Source organism: Dasypus novemcinctus, chromosome 23, assembly GCF_030445035.2.
Source record: "Dasypus novemcinctus isolate mDasNov1 chromosome 23, mDasNov1.1.hap2, whole genome shotgun sequence".
In the NCBI taxonomy this organism is placed as follows: Eukaryota; Metazoa; Chordata; class Mammalia; order Cingulata; family Dasypodidae; genus Dasypus; species Dasypus novemcinctus.
In genome coordinates, this window is record NC_080695.1 from 26388220 (window position 1) to 26413711 (window position 25492).

The 25492-nt window shown below is 37.9% G+C and overlaps 1 protein-coding gene across 1 annotated transcript in view; it reads right to left on the reverse strand.

The window, feature by feature from the left end:
• Positions 1-25492, reverse strand: part of LOC131275493 (septin-14-like) — a 231533-nt gene that overhangs the window by 77942 nt on the left and 128099 nt on the right. The window contains 1 exon segment of the mRNA XM_071211464.1: positions 7747-7833. Coding sequence (XP_071067565.1) covers positions 7747-7833 — 87 coding nt within the window.

Here is a 25492-nt window from a genome sequence, read left to right on the forward strand (position 1 = left end):
AGTTCTATGCCACTTCAGGACAAGGATCACCTTTCCTCCAATTTCCAAAAACACATGCAGCATTTCCTTTGGTTCTTACCATTAGCAACTGCATTAATATTCCTCTTTCTAGCAGAATTCTGTTCATGATGATCTACATATCCTCTAAGACAATATAATCTTTGTCTACAGTTCCCTTTCCTTTTTTCTGTGCCCCCAACAGAATCACCTTTAACATCCATATTTCTACCTACAGTGTCTTCAGGGCAATGTAGGATTTTTCCATCAAGCATCTCAAAATTCTTACAGCTTTTACCCATTACTCAATTCCAAAGTCACCTCCATATGTTTAGATATTTGTTAAAGCAGCATCCTACTTCCTGGTAGCAAAAATTTTCTTATTTTGCTAGGGCTTCTGTTGCAAATTTCCAAAAACTGGTGGCTTAAATCTACAGAAATTTATTGTCTCACATTTCTGGAGGCTGAAATTCCAAAATGAAGATGCCATAGGCCATGCTTCTTTCAAAGCTGTGGGGAAGAATCCATTCCACATCTCTTCTAGCATCTGCTGATTTGTTGACAACCCATGGCATTCTCTGCTCAGTCATCCCATGTGTTCTCCACTTTGTCTATATCCAAACTACCTCTGCTTGTAAGAACCAAACTACTCCAGAATGATCTTATTTTAACTTGCTTACATCCATTGGAAACTACCCAATTTGCAAATAAGATTACATTCTAGAGAACTGGGGATTAGAACTTCAACATATCAAATTTTTATGACATTAGTCAACCCACAACAATTATCTAGCAAGATGAAACAGGGCCGGTTTAGAACTTCCTTCTGAAAACCCAAGTAACTGTTTAATAAGCAGGAAATTCACATGATTTATTTCCCATGTGAATGGATGAGCCTGTCAGTGTCTCCAGCAAAAATCTGTGCCAGGCCTAGAGTTCCATATGATGATACCTCACCTGATCAACTGAAGCAGTAACTGCTCAAGGAGGATCTTCAAAGCTTTGATTCCTTGGCGTAATTAGCCTGTCCATCATCACTTCCTAAGGGCTACCTAGGTTAGTAACTGGTTGAAATATGACAGAATAAAGAGTCACCGTCCTGAAGGTTACAAGAAATTGTGCACCAGAAATGCAGAAGAGATAAGTAATCTGCACATGTCTCCATCCTCAGGCCACATTTCAAATCTTTGAATCTGTAAATGTGCATCGGAATCTTGCACTCACATCTCTTGACCAAACAGATTTGAGAAAAGACATTTAAGATGTGATGATTTTCAGAACTGTGATTTAAATCATCACTAGAATTATCTGTTCTTTATCTGTCCCTTCTCAATCTTAAGGTGAAGCCTTTCTTTTTGATCCTAAAGTGTTTCACAGTTCATCTTTGCTTCACTACCATGAGAGTCACGATGTTTAATTTTAATCCAAAACAAAACATTCCTATTAGAGAATTAATTGCCAGGATCACAACAGACATTGTACCTTATGCCAACAAGATATCACAGCTTTTTGTGGGTATGTGTGTGGATTTTTTGATGTTTGTTTTTAAAGGAAGTACTGGTGATTGAACCTCGGACCTCATATATGTGAGTCAGGTGTTCAAAATTAAGCTAAACCCGCTCTGATATCTTACAGTTTTTATATTCTAAGATACTAAACACTTATTCCTCATAAAAGGTAAGGCATATAATGAAAATTCTGAAATAAGTATAGACAGCTTTGCTCCTGCAAATTCAGAGGCATTTGGGAAAATGCTATCTTTTAATTTTTCTCTAGATATTTCTTATTCTGATATTTGCATATAAGGTAGGAAGAAAAATGTATTAGAATTTCAAAAGAAACACTGGGGCTTAGACTAAAAAGAGAAACATCAACTCATATTTCAAACCTATGCCCTATATTTCAGGTAAAAAGAATTGACCATTTTGTACCTAGTCGAACAATCACATAACGAAGTAAAGAATGAAGGAAATACTTGAAGTCATAAAATTTCATGGCATCCACAACTTTTCTGTTTACAACATAGAGTGCTTCATGAATGCATGACAAGGGGAAAGCAAAGGAGATGGAAATTTTTTCAAGTGAAATAGCGCAAATGAAACTTTTATAATGGTGATTCAAAACATTGCTAAATTTACTTTAAAAATTCTCTCTTCTTCATTAAAAGGGGTAGGACTGTTCAATTTGGGGCAAAATCTCAAGAATCATCTCTTAAAGATTTTTTGTTCTGATTCATTTCTAGGAGGGCAGTGCTGATTGATGTGAAAATTACCCATGGAATTGTGGGAAAACATTCCTCCTAAGCCCTTAAACATAAAAAGCCATTAAAGCCATTCTGGCAGTAGTACTGGAATTCTAGAGTCAAAAGAAGGCTGAGTTTCCCAGACTCCCAACTCTTACTGCTGTCAACAGCATGGAAAAATATAGGGCTCAAAAGACCTGGTGTACAAAAAGGCTCAAAAGCCAAATTATTATTAATAGCAGCCAAACTCTTTTCAAGTCCCGATGTTTGACATGTTGATGTCTCTTAGATTCTGATGTAACATGCAGAGACTGACTTACGTTATGCAGGAGTCCATTAGGTCCTGAAAGTGTTGTGATGTTATCCTAAGGCAAACCATATTGAGGCCAGTAAGAATTAATCGTTACTTTTACTTACAATTTTCAACCGGTGCACTAAGGCAGATATATTATTTTGGAAGTAAAGCTCTATTTAATTATCCCTTACACATGCACAAATCTACTTATCTGTCATAATGGAAAAGTGGGGCAATTTAAAAAGAAAATGCTTAAAGCTTCAGTTGCTTGAAATCATTTACTTCTCAACTCCAATAGCCATAATGGGGTCCAGAGCCACAAATTGTTTTAGAAAGCTGTAACAAAACAAACGTAAAATCTTTGGACTGTGATAGACTTCTTTCCCTAATGAAAAAGTATTGTTGAAATCTTACTCAGAATTGGTTAACTTTGAATTGGCAAACTATTCCAATAAGCCAGGTCCTATGTCTCTCCCAGACCATTAAAAAAATCAGAGGTCATCTAATCATTAAATGAATGGGACAGTGCTAGAGGAAATGCACAAACAACAAAAGAAATATTGGCCAACATCTTCCAGAAAGGACAAAAGTGCTTCCAAACCTCCAGTCATCCCCTGAAGAGATAATTGAATTACGGCTCAATAAAATTCAGCCTGGACCCCATTTAACCCTTGTAAAGGGTCATTGGGAACCTATTTCCACATTCAAATGTTAAAAGTGGCCATCAGGTGCTGAGGCCAGCCCAAAAACCTTGCTGAGATATTGGAATATTATTGTATATGCACACAACATTCATGATAATGCTGCTTTTGGAAAATGATTCCAGAAACAATGGGAAAGTGATGTGTATACCTCTAACATCACAGCCTCACTCAGAAGGCAATGAGCTTCCTTTCCCCCCATGTCATGCTAAGCAGAAGACAAGGGAGAGCAGGAGGAGACATGGGCAGGCAGCTGAGAGCAAGGACAAGGGCTTCAACAGCCAAGATCTGTGCTAGGGCAGCAGGCCCAGGATAAAGACAGCTGATTCCCGTGAAAATAAGAACTGAGGTTGGGTGTTTGAAAGGAGAGAAACAGGGATGGAAACAGAGCACCTTTGTATTGTGCACTTTTCCTTCTTCTGAAGGAACCTTAGATTTCTAAGGAATTTTCCAATCAATATGCAAGGAGGAAAATTCATTTACCATGTTAGGACCATTTCAGTAAAAAAACAGGGAGAGTGCACCCAAGTTTAGAAAGATTTGTAGACAAAGCATCTGGGCATTTTGACTGGTAAGTTGCAGTCACCTGCAAAGGTCATTTTATGCAAAATAATTTGTTCCAAATTATGTTTTAAAACTGAGGATTTAAGGCCAAATGTGCTAAGGTCTTACTCTCTCTTCCATTAACATGTTAAAAAGAACCTAAAATATACATCAAGTATAAAGTCCCCTCTCTCAGTTAAATGTGTTAGAAAGATGAGGGAATATGAGAGAACATGAACAGGAGACCCTGCTTTTACTCTGCATTTCACTCCTTAAGGGTGATGTTTGAATATCAACTAACTGGGTCCTAGTTCTGGCCTCAGGCTTTATCCTGTTGTTTTTCATAATAAATACTACAAATGTTTGCTTTGCAAAGGGATTTCTTATTTCTCCCATTGGTCAAAACCAGATCCTTTTAGGTGATTATATGCATAGATATATGAGTTAAACAAGTCCCCTACTATTGTGCATTTAGGTTGCTGCCAGGTTTGGAGTCTAACAAAGACTATCCCATTAAATATCCATGGTCAAAATCTTAGAATGCATGTCTGACTAGTTCTTTAAGTTAGATTTCTAGAAATGGACTTATACTGAATAAAAACATAGGAACATTTTTAGGGTTTCAGATACTTATTATGAAACTGGTTTTGAGGATAATTGTATGAATTCACAATTCTAACAATGTATGAAAGTGCCTGCCTGATACTCAATGTTTACTTTTTGATATAAAGAATTTATACTTTGAAGATTTCTCATTGAGATTATACAGTTCTCTTGTTCCCTGGGTTCTTTCTAAAACAATTATTTTACAAGGGTAGCTTCAATTTTAAGCATTAATTTGTATGTACATTGTTAATCTAAAACAGAATAAAAGAACCATGTCTATGAAAGTGCTGCTTTTTTACAACTCACAGTATGCCTACAAGTTAATTTAATATACTCACAGCTAGAATAAATTTCCAGAATGAAATAGCAACTGAAATAATTCCAAAGGAGGCAACAATGCTGACAGGAAATCCATAAAAATCAGGTCCACATATGTAATTGTAAGGCAGAATATCAAGTAGCTGTAATTGTAATAGTTGAAATTATGAGAAGCCTTAAAGCAATGTAGAATATAGCAAATAAAATGAATCACTGATAGTTACTTTAAATCTACCTCAAAGAAATAACCATGCCCTTCAAAAACTCTCCAAAACACGGAGCTACTCAAGAAAAACTTGAAGTTGGCAGCTTCATGTTTTTTTTGTTTGGTCTCAGTGTTGTTACATATTGCAAATAAAACAATTTTAAATACAATGGATCAATGAGCTGATTTAGAAGTAATCAACTTTTAAGACAGTACATAGAACTAACATCATGATATTAAGAGGACACTAATAATATGCAAATTCTGTAAGATTTTGATTTTCATTCTATTACACTCTTATGGAATGAAGACAAAGATTTCCTCAGAGTAAGTTCAGACTGCTCCTGATAACTGCTCTCGATAGACTGCCCTGGATTTAACTATATAGTCATGAAAGGTTGATACCTTAATTCTAACAGTTTCTTTGAAAACAGTGCTTTAAATAGAGGTAGTCATTCAACAGAATATGACTCAGCAATGGAATGGAATGGTTTAGTGAACCATATTGATGAATTAATCTCAAAAACACCATTCTAAGCAGAAGAAGCAAGACATAAAGTACATATGACATTGGTCCATTTACATGAAATTTTTAACAGGCAAAATTTACCTGCAGTGAAGAAAAGATTATCTGGGAAGAGGGCTAGTGGCACTTTCTGACATGATAATGTAATATGACTTGACAGGGATTTGCATTACACTGGCATGTGCATTTTGCAAACATTAGTGCATGTACACTTGAGGTATCTATGTTTCATTGTAAATGTCTCATCAAGAGGCAATCCATAAAAGGATATTAAGCTCTATTTGAGGATTGCCATAGTATTAAGGGGAAGTGTACTGATGTTTGAAATTTAGCTTGAAATGTACCAAATATAAGATGGATGGATGCATGAGAGAGAGGGAGTGAGGGAGAGAGAGAGGGAAGAAGAGAGGGAGGGAGGGAGGGGGGTCAGGTTGATGGGTGATGGGTGGGTGGATGGGTGAATGAAGGGACAGACAGATTTGTGATTAAGCAAGTATATAAAATGTTAAATATTCAACCTCACTGTATTTGAACATGTTGATAAAGAGGTACACAAAACTGAAATACCATGCAAATGACCATTCTTTTGAACAAGAATGTGGTAGTTCCAAAAATGACTGCTGTTTTGCAGGCTAGGGTTTGAATAATTTAAAGCACAAACCTAATTGTATTTTTATTCCAAAACCCTTTTTCACAGAATTACAAGCTTTAAATAATTGCTGGAATAATCCCGCAGAGGGAATGCTTCTTGGGTTTATGTTATAAGTTTATGGTATAGCCATGCAATACAAATATGTACAAAATCATGGATAAATCTCAGAAAAAAAGTACTAAAGTTTTCTGCCAAACCCAGGCAACTGGTCAGCCCTTTGCTGCCCACTTCGGCTACTGAGGACCTCAGCTTTGCATCAAAAGTCCCAGCTGTGGCTTTGGACAACATGAAGGTCATTTAGGATTGCAGGGCTATATTATTTGACCTTGATTTCATTAATACTCATAATGGAGTAGTTTGAGTGCAAGATGACCAACTAGGCAGCTTCAAAAAAATGGTTGATCAGTGCATGAAAAGATGTTCAACATCACTAGCCATTAGGGAAAATCAAATCAAAACCACAATGAGACACCATTTCATACCCACTCAAATGGCTTTTCTTAAAAAGCCAGAAAATAACAGGCTAGAAAAGGATGTGGAGAAATTGGAAATTTCTTTCATTGTTGGTGGGAGCATAAAATGATGCAGCTGCTATGGGAAACAGTCTGGTGTTTCCTCAAAAAGTTAAACACATTTACCATATGAACCAGAAATTCCATTCATAGGCATATACCCGAAAGAATTGAAGGCAGGGACTCCGATATTTATACACTAATGTACATAGCAACATTATTCACAATAGCCAAAAAATGGAGACTGCCCAGGTGTACACTGACAGATGAATGGATGAACGAAATGCAGTATATATATAAAATGGATTATTCTTCAATCATAAAAAACAGTGAAACCTGTGAGGCCTACTACAACATGGATGAACCTAGAAAACATTATGCTAAGTTAAATAAGCCAGGAAAAAAAGGACAAATGTTGTATGATTCCATGTATAAGAAATTATCTAGAACAAGCAAATTCACAGAGACTGAAAGTAGATTAGAAGTTACTAGGGGCTGGGGGAGAGAGGTATTAGGGAATTATTGCTGAAAGATTAAAGAATTTCTGTTTAGGGTGAAAGGGTTTGGATAATGGATGGTGATGATGATGGTTGCACAATATTGTAAATGTGATCAATGACACTGAATTGTGCTCTTAAAGGGATTAAAATCGCACCTATGTTAAATGTAGATGTCAGCACAAAATAAAATACAGTTGCACCAGTGAAAGAGACAGGGAAAAAGAGTACATGCTCTATGATTCCTTTTATATAAAATTCTACCAAAAAAATCCTAATCTATATTGACAGAAAGCAGGTCAGTGGGTGAAGTTTCATGGTGGAGCAGGGATGTGGGTGTGATTACACAGGGGCACAAGGAAATGTTTGCTGGTGATGGATATGTTCACTATCTTCATTGTTAAGATGTTTTCATGGGTTTGAAACTAGGGCAAAACTCAGTCAACTGTACATTTTAAATACATACTATTTGCTGTGCATTTTTTTAGAGCTCAATAAAATAGTAGAAAAATCAAGGCAATGCACAAGCTATTAGATTTTCATTTTCTTAATTAAGTAAATATTCAAGGACTTTCCACAATTATTGGTATTCAACTTAGGAACTTGAAGCCAGTTCATCACTGAGAATAAAAAAGAGAAATCCAGAACTTACATCAGTAAGGAATTCTAGTTTTTCAGTAGTGAATTCATAAACTGCTTTAATCAAGTCCGTTGAAAAATATCTAAAAGTACACCCACCCTGTAGAAAGAAGAGACAAAAGGACAAAGACCAATTACAATTCTGTACAACAGATAACCATGAGAGAATGCTTAGCTGTGAGGAGACAGGTAATGGCTGTCAATATTGACAGAACTGAGAGGCTGGATAGCGGCGGTTGTAATTACACTGAGGTCTTCACTGCAATGAAAATCAAGTACGGAATACTGTTAGGCAGAAAAAAATAAAATAAAAAGGAATATATTTAGAATGAAACCACTTAAGCTTTTTTTCATCATTCAGCTTCATTCCTTCATACAGGACACATAATGCCAAACTTTTCAAGTAGATAGAGGATCTGCAAAGTGTGGACTGTAAGTATACTGTGAGATAAAAACTATGAGAATCTAATCTGATTAGAAACCCAGTTCTAACAAGAATTCACCTTTAAGTTTCTTGAGTGTATGACTAGTGCAGCAAAAGGCAAAGATAACATTCTTTGAAAAAGTATATTTCATGAGTGTTAAAGTGAAAATAAGTTTTTTATGTATTCACAATAATCCACACGCCAAGCTTCAGTTTCACATCAGTTAACACCACTCAATGTGATCCTAGCAATGGAAGAACTTTTACGATGGTTGTGGAGGCAGTGGCAACTGGAGATTCTGAGGAGAGGGAGAGGGAAAAATAGGTGTGGACTTGGGATTGTCCCAAATGACATTGCAATGACAGTTATAGGCCCTTGTATATCTTGTAATAACTTGTAAAAATGTGCGGGAGAGAGTTGTATACTACAATGTAAACTATAATCATTACTTAATGACAATGCTCCCAGATATGTTCATTAATTGTGGCAGATGTACCACACTAATGAAGGATGTTATTAATGTGGGAAAATATGTGAGCAAGGCACATGGGAATCATCTAATTTTTGTATGTGTATCATTTATGTAATCTGAGTTTCTCTTAAAAAAATTAAAAAGTTCATTGGGGAAAAAAACCCTCTACAGGCGAGTGGATGGAACTCAGTGTTTGAGCACCTGCTTCCCATGCACAAGGTCCCATTTTTGATACTCAGTACTTCCTGAAAAAAATAAAAAAGATAAACCATCCTCTCTAGAGGACTGTATGTAGCTCACTGGTTGAGCAAACACTTCACATGTCTCTCTGAACTACCTCACACTTTCATATTCAGAAGCCACCATCAGAAAGGGAACAATAGCTCTTGGCACAATCATTAGGCATGTGGGTCAAACACTCACAAAAGCCAAATGCCAAATGCCATCTTAGTCACATCCTGGTAAAGCATCCCCGTTCCTGAACACTTGCTCTATCTGGTAACTGTCTAGACACCAGTATGCACAGTGGAGCACTAGTGATATTGACGGGGCACTAAAAGCTGCAGTTCTGAGGGTTAATATCTGAAACACACAAAAAAATCAATACTGCAGAATGCAAGCGAAGACACAATAACAATCACCTTGAGAGCTAGGAAGAGCTGATTTTAAGTTTCTTATGTGGAAAGCTTGAAAATGAAAGAAGAGGTTGAGGGGAAAACCACCTTTTTCTTAGGAAAATCTGAATGAATCCGGAAAAGAAATCAGAGATATATGAAGTAAAGAAGGACATTTGCTTTTGTTTGAACTTTGTCCCTGAGACCATGAGAATGGAAATTATCTCCATGTCCAAACACCCGTCTTTCTGATGCTCGATTTTAACCCGTAACTCACCTCGGCCAAAGAATCATCAATCTGATTTGGAAAATCACGTAGCATATTGCTTCAACAGAACAAATTCTGTATAAATAACTCTCAGGAGACAGGTAAATAAGAGCCACTCCCCTGTATGGATATCATCCTGGAAAGCAGGAGAATGGACAAGACCCTGACAGAGCCTTGACCTTTCTAGGGGAGACAAAGCCAGGCAAATGAACAACCGAGCAAGGCAGAGAAGACAATGCCAACAAAGCATCTTGGAAACATTCTCAAACAGAGATTGATTCCCTCTGGCTGGGCCTGGAGGATGTACTTCCAAAAAGTGCAGAGACTAAGAGTTGACCTTAACCCTCAAGGATTTCTAGAGGTGGACATGACCAGAAGGGATGGTCCTGGTCGGACTCAAGACAGGTGAATTTGTCCAAATGCTCAAAGTTGAGGTCAGGAGAGAGAGAGCTTACCTGTGTGAAAAATGCAGCAAAGTCCCCGACCCCACAATTGTTCCAAGAGTAAAGGTTATTTACAAATAAACAGTTCTTTCCTTTGTTAGTATTCACAGAAGCAGAATAGTTTCTTCTTTGTGTTGAGTGAAGTGACCAGGATTCTGTTCCTACATGTGAATGTACATTGAGTCTTTCTAGATCCCTGCCTAGGAATCTGGGATATACTAAGCAAACAAACAAACAACTCCAATTTCTCTTCATGGGGTTTCTCCAAATCTTGTTGTTCCTCTTCTTTTTTGTGGGGGGAAGGGAGAGTTTCCTGTTTTTTAAAAGTGAATTGTTACAGTTGGAACCAAGTTTTTCTCTATGGTTGGACAAACCTAAGGACATCAAAGAAGGACCTATCCTTCTCTGGGTAAATCAACAGGCTGCACGTGACACATTTCAGGCTGGAAGGATATTAACTCAGCTCCTTCCTGGTCATTTTCCTTGCAAAGCTCCCCTCCCCTCCTTGTATACATCCAAGCAGGCTATAGGCACTTATTTCCACATCTGATTGACTTCTCAGGGTTCCCATCAAAACAATTGGCACTGATCTCCTGTGGGAAATCTCCAGAAGCAATGGTCATCTGAAGGAGGTGAAGGAAAGGGATGACCCAGAAGTTGCTAAAAGCCACAAAGAAACAGGAAAGTACAACGTGCAGACAGCATTTTGTTTTTTTTAACAGACAAGCAATAATGCCAAGGATTAGGTACCACCCTTCCCAGGGTTGTCAAGCTTTCAAGAATAACATAGTTCTAGGAAAAAAGCAAAGTACACACGGGTTGAACTCTAAATTTGCACAGCCTGAAGCAGGATCTTAAACAGAGCTTCCAGGAGCAAAAAGCCTAACATCGGAGTAATATATATATATACACACATATTTTAAGGAGGCCCTAGCGATTGAACCCAGCACCTCGTACATGTTAATGAGACAAACAACCACTGAGCTAAATCCACCCCCCCAATGAGAATTGGTGTTTTCGTTTTGTCTTGAAGCTGTACCCATGATGCAACCTGGGACCTGTACATGAGAAGCCGATTCTCAACCACTGGAGCTACATCTGCTTCTGAACAGGGTCTTACTTTTAAAAGCTAGAGCTTAGCTGTTCAACGTTTCCAACATTTCAGCCTTTCCCATGCCTGGAACAAGCAAGGCCGCAGACCCAGTAGTCGACGTGGGCAGCAGTTCAGTCTTGTTAAGAAACCTGCGCTGAAGTCCTGGGTCTGCCAGGGAAGAGCTGGAGCCCAAAGACCTCCAGGAACACCAAATTCCTAAACCACAGTATTTTAACCGCCCAATAACCAGGAAGGAACTTTTGTCTGCTCAATGTTTGCTCACACTGGTGGGTGGGTGACCAGGCACCTGCCAGGACAAGACAAGCAGAAGGAGCCAGAAGAGGTGCCCCAGCACCTCCATGTCAGCAGATCCAGGGATACAGGACCAGTAGCAGAGGAGGGACAGGGGAGGGGGGCAGGGAGGGAAGGGGCAGGGGCGGGGGGAAATAGGGGGTGGGAATCTGGGCAGGAGGGAATGGGGGTGGGAATCCGGTGGAAACAGGTGGACACGCTGGAGAGGGTTTGTAGGAGGGTTCAGAGACAGGTCAGTAGATTAGCAGGTCAACAGGTTAATTAATAGCAAGTCAGCAGGAAGCAAGGAGTGGAAAAGAGGGACTGGCAGGAGCAGGAGGAAGACGAGAGCTCCTTCTTCCTCTGAGTCTTCTCCTGTTTGACCGCTCCCTTGGCAACGGGGCTTTATAAACCCTCTCCCTCGTCCAATCACCTCCCTTGAAACCTTCACGCGCCCACATTCTTATTAACCACTCTCCGCCCCCTCCCCCTGATTCCCTCCTTGTGCCATCCTAAGGACAGCTCCTCTCTGGAGCCTTGGCGGACATTCTGAATTCTGGTCCTTCCCCACCCAGCTCTTCCTGTCTTCCCCTACGCCCCAACCAATTCCTGCTTTGTGGGATCCTCCCTCCTCTATGGAAATCCCTTGTTTTTAACCCGTTTCCAAGGTCAGTCTCTGCTCTAAGTCCCCTTCCTAGGGTATAAGAAACATCAGCACAGCCAACCCAGGGTAGGCTAGCTACAGAGCACTTTGCATGCATCCAGGACCTGTAGCTTCTCACTGCAGCATCTGTTGAGGTTACCAGTCAACTTCATAGCTCAACAAAACACTTTGGTGTTGTGAGATATGAAAATGATTAAACTTTTTTTTTCTCTTCATGTTTTTCAATAAGGAGACCTTGACTATGTCACTTAAGTAATCTATATTTATCTGTATATCTTTTTGGACACTGGAGGAATAACTAAGTTAGTAGTTGGAATTTCATGAGATTAAAGTGTCTAGACAGAACATTTTAGGAGTTATGCTCCCATAACTAGTTGAGCTGCCTTTTCTGTTACTTTACTTTATGAATTTGAAATAAAGATATTAAAAATGGGTGGGGAGCGGAGGCAGGAATGAGCTTGAAGAGGCTGCCACTGACCCAATCAGGACAACCTGAACATTAAAATGAATCATGGCAACAATGCTTTATAACACATTGGAAACAGCAAAAAGAAGTAACCACGAGTCGCCCATACACTTAAATGTTTAAATAGGAGGCTGGAAGAGGAGAAATCTCTTCTGTACAGGAGATTACCAAGAATTGAAGGTAAAAGGAATAATGGAAATAGCAAATTACCATCTTCTGATGATCAATGGAATAATGATTTGAGCCCAAAATCATCGATGCATGCTAACGTCATTGGGGGGAAGCAGATATGGCTCAAACCCTTGGGCACCTGCCTCCCAAATGGGACATCCTGGGTTTGGTGTCCAGTGACTCCTAAAGAAGATGAGCAAGTCAGCGAGCTGACAAGAGAGGCTGTAGTGAAAGGGTGATGCAACAAGATGATCACACAAGGACACACAATGAAAGACATAGAAATCAGGGAGTGGAGGTGGCTCAAGTGATTGGGTGCATCCTTCCCACATGGGAGGTTGAGAATTTGGGTCCTGGTGAAGCCTAGAAAAAAGGTAGACATGAAGACAGTGAGTGTGAAACAATGGGGTGTGGGGGTGGGTATAAATAAATCTTTAAAAAATTAAAAAAACAGTCACTGGGAAAAGAAGGTTGAACAAAGGATATGGATAGTGGAGACCATTGCAAGCAAATAGTCAAACTTAGTATCATTAATAATAAACTGTTTTCATATGGCTCCTGATGGTGCGACAGTGAGGACAGGATATCATCTAGATAGTAAAGGAATGAAAAAAAGGGGGAAATAGCATAGAAAAGTCTGGGAAAAAAGAAAATACATTACAAAATGGTGACTGTAAACTGAAAATTAAGAGGATAACATTGAGTTTAAAGAATCAAAGTTCTTATTAAATGCTGACAACTGTCAGATTATATTAAACCCACCAAGAACAAAAACAGAAATGTATGCACTTTATATGAGATACATCCATAGCTTAAGGATACAGAAAATTTTAAAATCAATCACTAAATAACTAAAATACTAATTAAAAGAAAGCTGCTCTGGTTGTGGTAATATCACTTAAAATTATTTACGGGAAAAGCATTAGTAAACATAAGGAGGGTTTTCACAGAAGATAAGAGGTTCAGTTCACCAGAAAGAAATCACAATGTAAAATTGTGGCTACAAACACATAAAGCAAAATGTGGCAAAACAACAAGTAGACATAGTCAAATCCATTCTAGCAAAGTGGAAGATTTTTATATCACCTCTCAGTAATTGCTTTAATAAGCAGATTAGAATTCAGGAATGATTTAGAAGATTGAACAATAAACAAACTAGCTTTATAAGTACATGTGGATAGTACACTGACCCACTGTGGAAGTTACATTGTTTTCAGCACACATGGTATATTTACAAAAATTAAACATAACTTGGCCCTAAAAAAAGTATCTATAAATTTCTGAATAGCAAAATCACAGGACACATTTTCTTGAATCATGACACCACTGGCTAGAAATCAGTGATAAAATATAACTAGAAAGCCTACAAATGTGTGGAAATGGAAAAGTACACTTTAATTTTTGTGGTCAGTCATAGCTTCTCCCCTTTCATTTCTGATTTTATTTATTTGCATCTCCCTTGCAACAGCAGAATGAACATTCTTCTCAAGTCCACATGGAAAATTCTCAAAGAGAGACCATATTCTATGCCACAAAAAACCTCAACATATTTAATGGAATTGAAATCATACAAAATGGTTTTTGGCCAAAATATAAAACAATTAGATATCAATAACAGAAAGAAATTTGGGCAATGGACCTATATGTGCCAATTAAACAACAAGCACTGAAATAATCAGTGAGTCAAAAAAGATATCACAAGAAAAATCAGAAAATAATTGAAATGAACGGAAATGAATTTACAACACACCAACACTTATCGATTCATCAATACAAGGCTTAGATGAACTTATAGCATATACATGCCTATATTAAAAAAGAAAAAATCAACTCAATAATCTAACCATACATATTAAAAAGTGGAAAAAGAAATGCAAACTAAATCTAAATTAAGCACAAGAGAAGAAATAATTAAATTAGAGCAGAAATTAAAGAAATAGAGAAGAAAAAACAAGAGTGAAAATCAACCAAGCCAAAAGTTGGTTCTTGGAAAATTTCAATAAAATTGACAAACCTTTTGCTAAATTAATCAAAAGAAAAAGAAAGAAGACTCAAATAACGAAAACCATCAATTGTAACAAATGTACCACACTAATGAAAGATGTTTTTAATGAGGGAAATTGTGGATGGGGGAGAGGGTGGGGTATATTGAGTTCCCTGTATTTTTGATATATCATTTAAGTAATCTAAGCCCTCTTTAAAAATAAAAAATTAACTAAAAAAAAAAGACCAAAATAGACAGTACATTACTACCAACCTTGCAGTGTAAAAAAGAATTTTAAAAGATATTATGAAAAGTTGTATACCATTATATTAAGTAACAGGTGAAATGACACATCACTAGAAAAAGACAAATAACTGAAGCTGACTTAAGAAGAAATAGAAACAGTTTAATTGGACTTAAGCAAGTAAAGACATTGAGATTGTAATTAAAAAAGTATCCACAAAGAAAAATGTTTTGAAACAAGGTAGAGTTGGTGGTTGCACAATACTGGGAATATACTAAATGTTGCCGAATATCTCACTTTAAAATGGTTAATTTTCTGTTTGAGAATTTCACCTCAACTTTAAAAAAAATACCCACAAAGAAAAGCTCATCCCCAAAGCTTTGACTGGTTATTCCCAGAAAACCTGTGAAGAATTAATATCAATATTATATAAACTCGTCCAAAAAAATGGAAGGGGAGGGAATACTTACAACTCATTATATGAAGCTATCATTACCTTGATACCAAAACAATACAAAATATGACAAAACAAAAAACTACAAACCAATATCTCTTAAAAGTATAGAATAAAATTGTTTTAAAAAAAAAACTGCTAGAATACCAAATAAGCAACATATAAAATGAATTATATGCCATGACTAAATAAGATTCCTGTGAGATTCTCCAGGAGTACAAGGTTGGTTTAACATCTGAAAATCAATGAACTTAATTCATGATAACATTTGATTTAAAAGGAAAACAAAAAAGCAGTCATCTCAATACATGCAGTAAATGATCTGATAAAATTGCACACTGTTTCATGATAAAGACACTCAACAAACCAGGAATAGAAAGAAACTTTCTAAACCTGGTGAAGGAAAACAATTAAAAATAAAAATTCATAGCTAACATCATGCTTAACGATGAGAGATTGTATGCTTTCCCTTAAGATCAGGGAAATGTCAAGGATGCCCATTCTCACCACTTGAATATAACATTTTAATTGATGTCTAGCCAGTGAAAGTACACAAGAAAAGAAATAAAAGGCATCCAAATTGGAAAAGAAGAAATAAAACTCTCTCTATTCACAAATAACATTATTCTGTATACAAGATCTTGAGGAATCCATCATAAAACAAAGTAATAAAAGAGTTCAGCAAGGTTGCAGGACACAGGATATTATACAAAAACCAATTTTATTTCTATACACTTTCAATGAGTAATTAAAAAATGAAATTAAGAAAATAATTCTATGTATAATATCAAAAACATTTTTTAACTAGAAATAAGTTTAACAAAAAAGTAGAAAACTAATACTCTGAGAACTACAAACTATTGTTGAAAGAATTCAAAAATCTAAACAAATGAAAAAAATACCATGTTCATGGATTGTAGGACTTGGTAAGATGGAAATAACCCCCAAATTGATCTACATATTCAATGAAATCCCTGACAAAATCCCAACTAAATTATTTTCAGAAAATCACAAACTGATCCTGTAATTCATATGGAAACTCTAGGAACCCAAGTTAGGGCAAACAACCTTGAGAAAGTAGAACAAATTTGGAAGACTCACACTTCCTGATTTCAAAACATACTACAAAATAACAGTAATTAAGACAGTATGAACTGCCATGAAGTTTGACATGTTGGTCAATGGAATAGACTTGGGGATCTGGAATTACAAAGGTGCTGTTTTAGTTTGCCAAAGGGCTGCTGATGCGGATTACCAGAAATGTTTAGGCTTTTATAATGGGGATTTATTTGGGGTAAAGGCTTACAGTTCTGAGGCCATGAAATGTCTAAATTGAGGCAGCATCAGAGGCACTTTCTCACCAAACTCAGCTACTGTTGATCTTGCTGTCTGGCCAGATGGTGAAACAAGATAGTCACCAATCTATGCCAATGTGCCTGCCTTCCCTTCCAGAATCTGTCACTCAGAGCTCACCTGTGACACAACTAGTCATAGGCATGTCTCTCTCCAGACCTCCTCTATGAGTCTCAGTAGCTCTGCTTTCTTTCTAAATTCAGCTTCAAGCTATCAGACATATGGCTCATTTCTCCCTGGGGTTCAGCATTTTGAGCCTCTTGGGGGCTTCTTTCCATGTAGTTCAGCCTTGGGCCAAACTGGAGTCATTTCTTTCACATTACAGTATCAAATACGGCACCTTCCTTTTCCTCTATGTAACTATCTCTCCTGTGTCTCCATTTATATCAGATTGGGCAAGAGGGTGGACACTCAACTTGAGGTACTGAAGTAGTCCAATCAAAAGGACCAAAGCAATTTTATCAAGTAATCTAATCAAAGTTCCTTCAACTGAATTTAGTGAGTCTAAGTGTAACATACCCACAGGAATCGATTAGTTCAAAATCTTAATCTTTCTTTTTTTGGATTCACAAAATTCAAACTATCACCGGTGCCAAGACCGTTCAGTAGGGAAAAACAGCCTCTTCAATAAATGGTTCTGGGACAACCAGACAGCCACTTGTGGAGGAATGAATTGGATCCTTACATCAGTCCACACACAAAAATTAATTCATAAAGGAGTAAAGATCTAAATATAGTAGCTAAAACTACAAGTCTCTTAAGAAAACACATAGGAGCTTGGATTAATGACCTTTGAATTGGCATTATATTCCTAGAGATGACACAAACGCATAAACAACAAAAGAATAAACAAGATAAATTGTACTTCACCAAATTAACAACATTTGTGCTTCGAAGGATGCTATCAAAGAGTGAAATGAGAGTTTCCAGGAAGTTGGTATCACAGTAGGCAGGCAGGGAACAGCTCTCTCACAGAACGAATGGAGAGAGAGCCAAAAGGTGTCCAAGGGACCTTGTTTGGGGTCAGCACAACAGGACAGTGGTGCACAACTCTCAGAAGGGTAAGAGACAGAGAGAAAAAGAAACTAAAACAAAAAATATGAGTTACCAAATAACTGTGGCAGCCAGGAGTTTTCCCATCACCAGCCCTCAAAATTAAGACTGGATAAAACCCATGGCTCATGGCAGCTGACTGAGAGGGGAACAGATGTCTTCCTTCCTGTCAGTTGTTATAAGGGGAAAAGGAAAGGTGAGCCAGAAGGCTTCTTTTCAGTGAATTCAGCCAGCACAGCCTGTTTTGAATCTCAGCTCTGTCCAGACCAGAAACACAGAAAAGCAGAAGTGAAAGAAACACATCCACTGAAAGGTGCTATGATGAGTGCCATCAATTGGGCAGTGAGGGAATTGCAAAGAAATATCTGCTTTTTGGTCTCCCTTTAGTCCCACCCCTGGGAGAAAATTGCCCCATTAGTGAGTCTGTGACCTGATTTTGATAGTGTAAGTTGGGCAATTTGGGAGAGTTAGAATAAGTGGAACCAAAAATCAAAGAAAAGTAAAGAAAAATCCAGAAAACTACATAATAGAGAAAAATTGAACAGAGTAAATTCACCAACATATTAAGATGCCAAGACATCTCCAAAAAATTCTAAGCCATATTAGGAAACAGGAAGAGATGGTCCAGCTAAAGTAATAAACAAAATACCCAGAAGAGATATAGGATTTAAGACAACTAACGAATCATAATCATAAATCTCTGAAGTCAGTTCCAAGAATTGAAGGAAAATATGACTAAAGAGTTAAAGGATGTTAAAAATGCACTTGGTGAACATAAAGAACAATTTGAAAACCTGCAAAATATCAGAGCTCATGGGAATGAAAGACACAATGGATGACATTGAAAATACATTCATGGCACAAGAGCAGATTTGAATTGCTCAAAGAAGAATTCGGGATTCTGAGGATAGAACATCTGTATTTGAAAAGACAGGTGAACAGAAAGAGAAAAGAATGTAAGAAATGGAACAGCATCTCAGGGAATTTAATGACATAGCAGAAGGCACAAACATACACATTGTCCCAGAAGGAGAAGAGAATAGAAAAGGGTAGAATTGAGGAAATAATGAACAAAATTTCCCAACACTTATGAAAAGCACAAACGTCAATATCTAAGAATGACAGTGCACTCCAAACAGAATAAATCTGAATGGACCTATTCCAAGAGAATCACAATTAAGAATGAGAAATATCAGAGATGAAGAGAAGATTCTGAAAGTGGAAAGAGAAAAGCAAAGCATCGCATACAATGGAACCTCTATAAGACTAAATGCTGATCTCTTATCAGAAACCATGGAGTCAAGAAGGAAGTGGTACGATATGCTTAAGGTACTGGAAGAGACAAACTGCTATCTGAGAATCCAGTATCTGGCAAAACTGTCCTTCAGAACTGAGGGTGAGTTTAAAGGCTTCACTGACAAAAATTGAGAGCATATGCTACAGGAAGACCAGAATTACAAGAGATTGTAAAGGGAGAGCTGCAGACTGAAAGGAAAAGTACAGATAAGAGCCTTGGAGAAGAGTATAGAAATGAAGATTTTAGGAAGTATAAATTGAAGGGTAAAATGGCAGACAATAGCAAGGTTTAACAACAGAAAGACAAAGAACCAAATGAATGAAGAAATACCTTTATAGTAAAAATTTTGAATGGCAATGATTTGAACTTCCCATTTAAAAGACAGACTGATAGGATGAATAAAAAATTATGAGCCAATCTTTGAACACATGTTGCATGAGGTCAAATTCTGTTTGTTGACCTAAAATCTGGTCAGGCCCTCCATCAGAACCTGTGTTTTCAGTCATCAGGTAAGAGCATTTTCTTCTGTTTCTACTTTTGTTTTCCTAGTGGTTAGATTTACCAGGGGAAACCATCAATTAGTAAGTTTTCTATTATTGTGCTGCAGTGTTTCAATGCTATATGCATATCTGTTTCTAAAATTGGTTCTATCTTTTAATAAAATCTATGGTTTGTGTCTCTGTGTTCTAAAGTTGTAGTGATGGATACAAACTCTGTAAATATATTAAATGCTTTTTAGTGGTACACTTTAACTAGAGAGATTGCATGGTATGAGAATTCTATTTCAATAAAGCTGTTTCCAGAATAAAAAGAAGAAGAGGTTGAGGACATAGAGGCTTTAGCTGATGACCTTGAATTCTAGAGTGTACATTAGAAGGGTTTGGAAGTTCAAGAGAGGAGTGAAAATTGAGGCAGGGTAGGGATCTCCACATCCATATGTGGCGAGGTGCCTAGGGAAGGAGGAATTTCCTGCAAACTTGGAATATAAGGAACAACCATCACAGAAAGGCTGGTTCCATTCTAATTTTAGATTCTTTGAGACTGGCAAGTTTTAAAAGGTAACCAGAGATTTCTTGTTGATGGAGGGTGGGGTCATTCTCCCAGAAGCTAGTTGTCTTCTTCCCTTAAAATATATTCACATGAGCCTATAAAATAATTCAAGTTGGTATCAAAGTCCAAATCACCATTTTCACATACATTTCATTTCAAAAAGTAGCACGTGTGGAAAGAATAACCTAAAGAGGCATTTAATTTCCTATGAAATATGAGAGGAGGATTTTGGACTCAATGGTAGCAGACCATGACCCATTTCTCTTCACACCTAGGTCGTAAAATTTGCTTTTCTCTTTGTGACCCAGCTCTTATCACAAGCCTGTGGAGAGTGTTTAGCTGCTCCAGCCAGACTAGTCTTAATTAGCTCTAGCCACAAAAATATTCACAGAAAAAAGAAAGGTAACCTGGAAGAAATTTTCCTAATTATACTAAAAGTCACTCTTAATGAAACTGCAATGTAATAACCCACTGGAATAGCCCTTCCCTTATTAACTTTTTAAAACTTCTATTTCTGTCTTTTATGAATATTGAGGGGGAAGCATATGTGTCTCAGGTAACTGGGCTCCCATCTATATATGGGAAGTCCAGGGTTCAATTCCCAGGGCCTCCTGGTGGAGGCAAGCTGGCCCACATTTTGAGCTACCCCACAAAGAGTGCTGTCCTGGGTGGAGAGCTGGCCTGAGAACAGAGCTGACTTAGCAAGATGATACAATAAAAGGAGACACAGAGGAGAGTCAATAAGAGATGTAGCAGTCCAGAGAGAGGAGGTAGCAAAACAGAATGAGTTCCTCTCTTTCACTCTGGAAGGTCCCAGGATCAGTTCCCCATGTCATCTACAGAGAAGACAAGTAGACAGAGAGGAACACACAGCAAATGGACACAGAGAGCAGAAAATGAGTGCACAACAATGAGGGGGGGAATAAATAAATATATCTTTAGTAAGTAAGAATAATTATGAGAGACTGATGGAACCCATGTCATGGCTGGAACTTGGCAAAAGTACAAAAATTGATGTACAAATAGTGAAACATTGCTACTAACAAAAGTCATTGATTTACTTTATGCTTTATACGTTGGGCCATACACTTTTATAAACTTTAATGAAATTTAACTTGGTCTATATCCAACATTGCATTAACATATAGAAGAATTCCATCACACCTAAAATGCCCCATGTTCCATCTGTTCTTATTCTCCCTTCCCCTAACTTTGGGGTCCAAGGTAACCACCAAGATTAACTCATTGGAACATAAGATTCATAGTTACTTGCAACAACATTGAGGGCTTGACATACTGGCCTGTCTTCTCCTTAAGACTCTGCTCATGCTCTCAAGAGTCTCCCACCACTCTATTTGAGAGCATAGCAGGACTCTCCAGGATGGGAGTCCAACACCTTCCCACTCATTATGTGGGTCTCCAACCACTGATACAACACACCATGAAAGGATCAACACTACACATTCCCTAGAAGCCTGCCCCAGCTGTGCCCTTTCTTGCATACCCCCCACATGCAGCACCCTAAGTAATCCTCCCCTGCCATATTTGGCAAAAGAACATTGCCAACATTGTAGTTTCAACCACATACCTGCAAATCTCCAGTTCCATGGACAGTCCAACCTACCCTCCTGCCCCCTCACAGACCAGCACCCCCAACCTAGTAGCATCACTGCATCACAGTTGTGCCCATCCACCATACAACTATGCAATTCCACCTTATCATAGCTTTTGTACATATGGGTTTTGACTCACAAACTTCTCCCTTTCTGTCTCCTGTAAACCTATCATCCAGACTCTGTGAGTCTGCTCAATTTGCTTAGTTCATATCCGTGAGCTAATGTAATTTTGTCCTTCAGTGTCTGGCTTGCTTGACTCAACATGATTTCTTCAAGATTCATTCATGTTATTCAGTGTATCAATACTGCATTCCTTCTTACAGCTGAGTATTATTCCATTGTATGTATATACCAGAGTTTGTTTATCCGTTCATCGGTTGATGGACACTTGGGGTATTTCTAACTTTTGGCAATAGTGAATAATGCTGCTATGAACATTGGTGTGCATACATCTGTTCGTGTCACTGTTTTCAATTCTTTTGGGCATACACTGAGCCGTGAGATTACTGGACCATATGACAGTTTTCAAGAAATCCAAATATTATAGGCAGAACTGACAGCTTAGGAGTCTGGCTGGAATTTATGCTCCCTAATGTGACAGAGTTGGACTCAGTTGTGGTTTTCCTACACAAGTTCATCTGTACCTTCTATTGGAACCTATAATTAGTAGTAGAGTTGATAGGTGTATGCCCAAAAGACTTACATTTTTGAGCTGTCCATGTGCCAGTTGGGCCCTGAATCTCAACAGTGTTGCACCACCTGCTCTCCAGTTCATTGGACTTACCCAGGACATATAACAAGGAGATGATGATGTATAATGAGCACCTCAAGGAACAGAGAGTCTGAAGCTGCAAGCAAGATAGTCCCATCCATCTGCCCCATGGGATCTAAGGTCCCTCTCAGTTAGAATTGTAGTGGGCATCACTATCCCAGAATCCTCAGGATTGGGGAATACCCGATGGACTAGAGTAAAGTAATTGCTATTCTGCTATAGACTTATTGTGACTCTAGCAATGGAAGAAGTTTTATCATTGATGTGGAGGCAATGACCACTGGAGGTTCTGAGAGGATGGAGAGGGAAAAATAGCTGCAATTTGGGAGCATTTTCAGACATTGCAATGACAGATACAGGTCATTATAAATCTTGTAATAAGTTACAAAAACAACAATATAAACTAAAATCCACATTTAGTGGCAATGCTCCAAAATGTTTTCACCAATTGTAACAAATGTATCACACTAATGAATGATGTTATTAAAGTCGAACAATGTGGGAGTGATATGAGTGGGGCATATGGGAATCCCCTGTATATTTCATGTAACATTTATGTAATCTAAGCATCTTTGGCAAGTAAAAAATAAAAAAGTATGTTTAAAAATGCTATCCAGAGCAATCTAGAGATTCTCTAGCATCCCAGTAAAACTTCCAACAACATTTTTTCAGAAATGGAAATATTGATCTTCAAATTAACATAGAAATGCAAGGTACCAGAAATAGCCAAAATAATCTTGAAAAAGAACTATGTTGGTAGAGTCACACTTTCTGATTTGAAAGCTCACGTCAATGCAACAGTAAACTAGTCAGTGTGGTACTGGCATAAGAATATACATACAGAGTGTGGAAGACTGATATTATTTTATGAATCCCAAAAAGAGAAAGATTATGTTTGTAAATGAATCTATTTCTCTGTGTGGTACCCTTCGGTTGCATTAAACTTAGCAGAGTGGATTTTTATTTAATTACCTGTAAAGATTGTTTTAGGGCTTTTTATTCCACTATGTCAGTGAGGTGTGACTCACATTTGTCCTTGCCCCCTTGCTGGTTCTGATATAAACTCACTTTGTCCTCAGATGGACAGAGGAAATGCAACCCAGGAACCTGATTTTGTATCTGCAATGTGTGAGAGGATAACTTAAGCATGAAACCCCAAGAGACTGGGCCCATGGAGAAGCTCAAGAGAAAACCTGCCCTGCTCTATGCCTGATAGCTTACAGGTGAATTTGGGAAGAGAGCAGAACAGGCAAGACGGACATGGAGGCCCAGAAAGAGGCAAGCTCTTTGCCAAATTGCAGCTGAATTTGGGAAGAAAGTGGTGCACGTGAGTCTGAAAGACCTGATCCAACATCATATTAGATGATGAGTGAGAGGAAGCTTGAAGGGGAAGGCAGAGATGAGGCAGAGATTGCCCACCATCTTGCTTTAGCATGAGGCAGCTGACTTATTGGGACAGTGCCTTTTATGGTACATCAAGTTGGACTTTTCACAAATTGGAACTGTGAACTGTGAGCTTTTACCCCAAATAAATATGCTTTATAAAAGCCAACACATTTCTGGGTCTTTGCGATGGTAGTCCATTGGCAAACTAAAGCCTAGACCAATGGAAAAGAATTGAAAGTTCAGAAAGAAACCCATACCTTCATGGCCAATTGATTTTTGATAGATTATTCAATGGGAAAAGAAGAGTCTTTTCAATGGGAAAAGAAAAGTCTTTTCAAAAAATAGTGCTGTGACAACTGGATAGCCAAATGCAAAAGAATAAATTTGGACCCCTACTTCATACCATATACAAAACATATCTTGGAATGGATCAATGATCTAAGTATGAGATCTAAAAGTATTAAAGCCTTAGCATATAACATAGGGGAAAATCTTCATGACTTTGGATTTGGCATTAATAAATTCGGACAAATTAGAAGTCACCATGATTTTTAAAAGCCATTAATCTATTTTTTATCCCTATGCCCAGTGTTATATACATGGAATCATATAATATGCAGACTTTTGGATCTGTCTTTTCATATAACAAAATGCATTTCAATTCATTCAAGTTGTTTGATTCAATAGTTCAGATTTTCTGTGGTTTTGTCTTCCAATTTATGGATTTTTTACAAACTGCTTGTTTATAAACCTTTGGTAATATGGTTGGGTTTTTCTAGGTTTTTAGAAATTATGAATAAGGGTGTTAGAAAAGTGGTGTATAGTTTTGTGCGTGTGAACAAAAGTTCTGCAGATTTCCCCTCTGTTCCTATAATTAAGCTTCAGTCTTAGGCTGCCACATTTTCCTAGAACCTGGGTAGGGAGGAGAGCAGTGGCAGTACACCTAACTCAGTTTTCCAGCCCCTCTGTCTCAGCTGTAGTTGTGGGTCCAGTTTGGATTTTGCCCATCATGCAGAAGTTGAGCTTTTGTTTTATCTTTTCCTCTTTCCACAGCTGCAGTGAATTTTCACCAGTTACCTAGGGGGGAGACTGTTTTTATTCTTTCCCCATTTGATTAAATGTTTTGTTCCACAAAGGGACATGGGGAAAACATTTCAGGCAATTTCATGTCTTTGGTTGCTGTTCTCTTCTGCCAGGTTTGTCAACAGATACTTTCTTATGACAATCTCTGATCTTTCCTGTGAGCTCCCATTTGGGTTTAAGGAGAAAGAGCCTGTAAGAGGGAGAGAACCTCCTCTGTCCAATTTTTGCAGTCCATAGGGGCTGTGCTCTGGCTGGTCAGTCCACCCTTAATCTTCACCAAATCGTGAACGATTCTAGCTGAATTCTTCTGTGAGTCTGGTTGCATCCACCCCAGGTAAGTGAGTCCTTGCATCTCTTTTCTCCCTGTAGGCTCCTGGTCATCTTAGACTGAGTCACTCGGTTTCTCTGTGACCATTTTCCAATGGATTTGAAAAAAAAGTCATGAATTTGGAATTAATTTGTTTTTCTGTTGTTGTGTTTAAGTATGGGAACAATGTTTTTTCCAGCTCTCTCTGTCCAAGAGAGAAACCTGAACTCACCTCCTATCCTTTACTGAAAAT